Here is a 6,226-nt window from a genome sequence, read left to right as displayed (position 1 = left end):
GTCTAAAAGCACAATTTCATTTTTGGGTTAGTCATATCTCTGGTCTTTTTCCTCTTCAGTCTCAATATTTGGTTTGTGGCTAGACCTAGCATTTAATTTTTTATATTGTGTAGAAGATTTCTTAGTATTATACATTGCCTCTGTTATTGGTTTTTCAAGGTTATCTCTTTGTCTTTTGTTTGTTCCAATTATTGTCTCTAATACCCAAGTTGTGTTTGATATTATTTGTCCCACGAATAATATTGTGGATAATTGGGGATGGTGTGCTCTTTCACCGGTTAAAGGTCAAATACTCTAAATATTCGTTGGGTTGTCAATCTTGTCTTAGTCTTGTTCAGGTCTTTGTGAAATATTTTGTATTCTCTGCAACTATGCCCCCTCGATAGAGGATGGCAAGTCGGAGAGGTGGTGCAAGTACTTCAACTCCTCAACATAGGAATCTATTTGGTTGGAATTTAGTGGCTATATATTTTGACTCGGTTCCTATTGAGGTTTGAAAAAAATTCTTCAACTATAATGTAGGGAGTTCAGGGATCGTCCCTCCTTAGATTCTAAGGTAAGCACTAAGAATCTCAAATGGGTCCCTGACCTTGAGAAATTCAGGAAGAGGAGGTTACATTTTCTGCATTTTATGGTTGTGCATCAACATATGGATACCCTCATTTCTCTGGTTCTTCATGATAAACATGTGGGAAACTATATTGTTTTTGCAAGGCAAGAGGGCATTACGAGATTTCTCATAAATGTGTGTTTCTACTTGGATGATATTGTTTCACATCTGCATAGGGTGGAGAAATATGTCCTCTCAGATTCGGATTCTAAGGAGACAATAGATATCCTTGTTGTTGTCAATGATCCACCAGTTGCTACTTCTCCACCCTCTCATACTTCTCCTTTGTCACTGGTCATCGTATCAAGTTGAAATGGCTTTTATATGCTCAAAGTTCTATCTATGGTTTTTTGAAGTTTTGGCGTTGGTGACAAATCCCTTGCTCTCTTGGATAGGAAATCTACACATAGTGATCTTTGTTGGTGTCCTTGGTTTTAAGGAACTACTCTTGTTGTAAGAGTGTGGCAACCTTGGTGATTTAATCTCCTGCTCTCTTGGAGAGACAATTTGCTCTAAGTGCTTTATGTTGGTGTTGTTGGTTTTAATGAAGACTCTTGGCGTAAGAGTTCGGTGATTCTTACCTTAGTTGTTTGCCCTTCTGGTGGTGTTACTGCATGGGTGGTCTTCTCGAACCGTTTCGTTCCTTTGGCGATTATCTTGGTCGTATGTTTTTCTAGGTCTACCTTGGAGGTGTGTTTTTAATGGGATGTAATTTCTCATCAGTTTTGTAGATGAACAATGGACTCAAATTGACATATGTCAAATGATGTATCTCCAATTGAGTTACACCATGTGGGCATGTTTATTGTTGAATTTAATTTGATTGCAAATTTCAAAATATTTTAAAATTTTGATTAAACAAAAAAAAGGTAAAGCATTCAACTTTTCATTTTTATCTAATTTTTAAACAATTTGGCTGAACTCTTTTTTATCAAATTTTTGAAATATTCAGAAATCTATAATCAGGGATAACTCATTCTTACACACTCTTCATATACAAAAATATACCAGAAATATTTAAACATGAAGACAGTCTAATTCTCAAATGCAACGATCTGCAAAAAAACGAGTAATTCAATTCCATTCCCCTTTTGTACAAAGTTACAAACAGCCAAATGGAGAATGGTGTGCGAGTAAAAGGAATGTGGGCTATATATTTGCAGCCTCACCAACCCATCTAAATGCAACTATCTGCCAAAAAAAAAGCAGTAATTCAATTCCCATTCCTTTTCGTATAAAGTTACAAAGAGCCAAATGGAGTATGATGTGCAAGTAGAAAGAATGCGGGCAGTTTCGATATAATTGGAGCGTCACCAAACCATCTAATTTCATGGACTGCAATGAAAGAAATTTATGTACCTCCTACTTTGATTAACTGTTTACAAGACAAATTACACAGGATTGATAATCTTGAAGCAGATGTCCTCCAAACAAGAGGACTTGCATGTGTAATACAACACACAGTTCATCACCCCATCCATCACACCCACAAGCGAATGCATAAATACCATAACATGACCATTCCACGTGATCAACAGCCATGAATAATTATATGTACCAACGCCCCCTACATGCCCCATCCCCATCAATCTGTACTGAAATAGGCTCTCAACCAAGGCCAAGCTCATGTTGGTAATGAGAGCCACTAGAAGAGCTATCTGGGTTCTCCCTCTTATCAGAAACAGGGCCTTGAAAACAGCATCCAGGCCATAACAACAATCAGCTTCCATCACACTCACAACTGTGGCCAAATTGCAGACTATAATGGCATGTGCAAACACAATTGAATAAAGAATTCCCCCACAAACAGCAGCCCCAATCACCCATAGTCTAGGCAATCCCAATACAGATACCCCTTTAATGATTGCAGACATTAACACAAGCACTAGGGCATTGAATCCTAGGACCAACAGACAGACCCAGATATATGTCCTCACAAGGCGTTTCCAGAGCTTGGGCAGCTGTTTAATCAACCTCTGCCATGAAGGCCTATTGCCTGCATAAATAGAGGCAACTGTATGGGCCACTGCTGCTCTTGCCCACAGTGAAAATGTGACTAGCAATGGCAGGCAGAGAGCATAAGAAATCATGGTCTCACAGAGCTTGTGATATATGGATTTGGTGAGGTGGGGATCATGATCATCACATGAGAATAAACCCAGTGCCTGAATTTGCTGTGAAATTTTGGCTACAAGGAGGGGATCCAGAAGGGCTTTGGAGAGAAGAATCGCAGAAGAGACAGGGTATAAGAGTAGAAAGGCAATTGAAGTGAAGAAGGAATGATGGTTCACAACAATCACTACAGACTCCTTGATGATACCCATTAAACTCAACAGGAAGAAATCGTTCAAATTCCTTTGCTTTTTCCGAGCCATGGCAATCCCAGAAGTGATACACAGTTACTCTGATCTTGCAAACCATAACAATTCACAAAATTACAATAATTTCCACTCTGTGAATCCCTTATCAGCCTCTGTATGTGTACCAGAAATAGCAATATCAATACAATTGAAAGAAAATTGAATTGAATTATGAGAGCTCGTGAGAATCCAAAAGCCCGCCTAATGAGATGAGTTCAGTTTTGCATTTATTAAAACTGGTAGAAAACGAGGCCTAGAAATTTATGCAGCAAGAAATTTGTTAAACATGAACCCGTAATATGAGAATGAACCAACCTGGTTGCGTTCCACAAAAGGAACTTCAACTCTCCCACCATCCCCCACCACTAAAGTGTGTTTATCATGGCATTGGTGGCTACAGCACCCAACTCCACTAATTAAATGGCATCCTTATCCAATTCAACCACGAGTGTGTGTACTGTATGCCATAAGCTATTTTTATCAGCGTAGTTAAATTTTAACAAATAAATAAATTAAATTTCATTTTATTATTTTCATATTTCAGTTGTTATCAGATTTTATGGGTCTCAGAGATGGTATTAGGCATTTAGTTTTGTTTTTGACTGTATATTAATTTATGTTTAACCAAAAATTCTACCACTTATTCATAATTTAGCATCAAGATTTTTTTTGTTATTTAAATTTATTTATTTTTAAGGTGATTGATTGAGATTTTATTATGGTTTTTTTGTAACTTCCATTATTAATTACTATTTTTTTGGTTTTTGTTTTATTTAACTTTCTTTTTTTTCTTTTTCTATTTCTTCTGTTATTTCCATTTTGATGAATTATAATTCTCTCACCATATTTTCAATTTAGCATGAATTATTATTATATTACAACATATTTTAATATATATATATATATATAAAATAAAACACATAAATATATATAAAAAAATAAACATATATACTGAAGTGTATATATGTTAAAATAAACATTATTAGTTACTCATATTTCTTAGTTTTTGGTGATGGCATTCAACAATACAATCAATGCAATTTCACTTCCAATCAATTCTTTGGGCTATATTTGTAATATAAATCTCAAGATTAAATAAAATACTCCTTACCCTATTCTCTTTATTGAAGCAAGTATTTCTCCATTAAAAGCATGAGTATGACTACTTATCTTATGCATAAGAAGAAGCTATACAACAAAAACACCAAAAAGTTTCCTAAAATTGCTTCCAACTCTAGCCAAAACCCCACTTTCAGCTCAAGCAAGGGTGGATGATATTAAAAATATTATTTCTTCTAGGATGATCCTTATTTGTAAGTATGTCCAACCGACCTTGATGTGTAAGTATGTGTGTAATATCCCCTGTGAAAAGTTAATGTTGGTAAATGATAAAAGTAATTATTGAACAGAGACTTTATTTGAAATTATATATATATTCTTGTTATTAATTTTATGTTAATGAAAAACAATTGTGTTGGCACTATTGGAACTGAGTTTATGATTAATCTTGGTTAGTAACTGAGGAATCAGTTATGATGAAACCCTAACTACCTTGAGGTAGTTGAGACCCAAGAGGAAAAAGGGGAATCAGTTATGATGAAACCCTAACTACCTTGAGGTAGTTGAGACCCAAGAGGAAAAAGGGGAATTGCCAAGTCTGGTTAGGATCGGATGGCAGAAAAGAGAAAAAACATTCATGTTATGTCTGGTTAGGATCAGATGGCATAAGAGGAAAGAATTTCCTGTGTACGCTATGTCTGGTTAGGATCAGATAGCGTTTACTGGCAAGACCAGTGTAATTGCGGTCGAGTAGGACCTGCAAGTGCTTGGGGGTGGAAGCTCAGTGAAGAACTTCCTACGGATGGGTGGATTGACAAGCATCACAAATAGGTTTGGCAGATAAACAGGTATGGTTTATCACTTACTCATCTGTTAAAATGTTTATTGTACTGTACTAAGAAAAGTGAACTAAGTTAACAATTACCAGCCTATTCTCCCTTTAATGGTATTATGAAAGCAGATATAGCATTCTTTGTGAACTATAGAAGCAAACTCGAATGTAATAGTTGGACTGAATATTTAATCTGCGGAAAGAACTCTAAGTTCGTATGAGAACAGCAACAAAACGTAGAAAACATGATAACAGGGTTTATAATAACCCTTGTAGCAGGTTCGATAGCATATTCAGAAATGGATAGAAATAAACCCTCTTGTATGTGAAAAAGGCATGTATACAAGCATTAGCAACATGCAAGAACCTATATGTATATAAATAAACACTTAGAAGAGTAAGAAATGTACAGCCGCTCTCCGTGGTAGCGGGAATAGTAAACCCCGATACTCTAACATACATTCTCCAGAAATAAGACCCGAGAGACTCACGGCTAAGCGAAATGAAATGTTAATAGTGCTATCATTACAACTAAAGGAGCAAATAAATAAATTACAGAATTGCAATATCTCATTTCCGAACAGCCGAACCATGAAAATTCTCAGAGACAGTTATAACAATTATGTTTACGAAATAACCTGTAGAAAATACGCATATATAAATGGCATTGTATGATAGAAGATAGCATTACTCATTTCCTGTTAATAAATGAGATCTTAAAAGAAAAGAATGAATGTCGAAGCCGGAGCATGGTAACTGTAATGACATGCGACCCTCCGGTCGGACTTAACAAGCAAGTCTCCGCTATGGTGAAACCCCTCGAGCCGAGCCGTGGCTTACGCTTGGCTGGCCGAGGCATCAAGCCGGAATAATACGATAAACAACACCATTTCTTAACGTAAGGAGAAACTAGAACAGTAAACCTTGAGCATAAATATACATATGTATCTCAATATTGGAAAACATCAATAGTCCACAAACGAAAGGGGTGAGCAACCACAGAGATGCATTGTGTAATAAAACTGAATCCATATAAATATTTGTGCAACTGTATGATGAATACCGTTGTCAAACATCTAAGTCAAACCCTTACGGGTCGGGATTACAAAATTATTAGTAAAGTATTGGCTACGTTCAAGAGAACCAGCATTCATCTATGTAATAGAATAACAGTCTATAAGTTATGGAAATATCAAATTGAGTCTATTAAGCCTCTTGGCAGAGGAGTTCCTAGCTTGAACAAAAGGGAACTGAGCAAATCCGCCATCCCTGCCAAGGGAGTAACATTCAGTACAGGCCTAAGACTAAAACGTTTATAAGTACCTATGTGCTCGAACCCTTACCGATGATAGTTTAACCAGTTGT

At 36.2% G+C, this 6,226-nt stretch overlaps 1 protein-coding gene across 1 annotated transcript; it reads right to left on the bottom strand.

Moving 5' to 3' along the window:
• Nucleotides 1-1,694: 1,694 nt before the first annotated feature.
• On the bottom strand, nucleotides 1,695-3,409 carry LOC149184179 (uncharacterized). The gene is made up of 2 exons (XM_089418850.1): nucleotides 3,286-3,409; nucleotides 1,695-3,083 (listed from the first exon to the last, which is right to left on the bottom strand). The coding sequence occupies exon 2, from the start codon at nucleotides 2,983-2,985 to the stop codon at nucleotides 2,002-2,004; it is 984 nt and encodes a 327-aa protein (XP_089274976.1). The 5' UTR covers nucleotides 2,986-3,083; nucleotides 3,286-3,409; the 3' UTR covers nucleotides 1,695-2,001.
• Between the last annotated feature and the right edge of the window lie 2,817 nt (nucleotides 3,410-6,226).

This window comes from Pinus tabuliformis, chromosome 3_2 (genome assembly GCF_031772625.1).
Source record: "Pinus tabuliformis cultivar Carrire ecotype Pingquan chromosome 3_2, CPIR1, whole genome shotgun sequence".
Classification (NCBI taxonomy): Eukaryota; Viridiplantae; Streptophyta; class Pinopsida; order Pinales; family Pinaceae; genus Pinus; species Pinus tabuliformis.
Note: the sequence above shows the minus strand (reverse complement) of the source record. Positions and strands in the feature narration are given on the sequence as shown.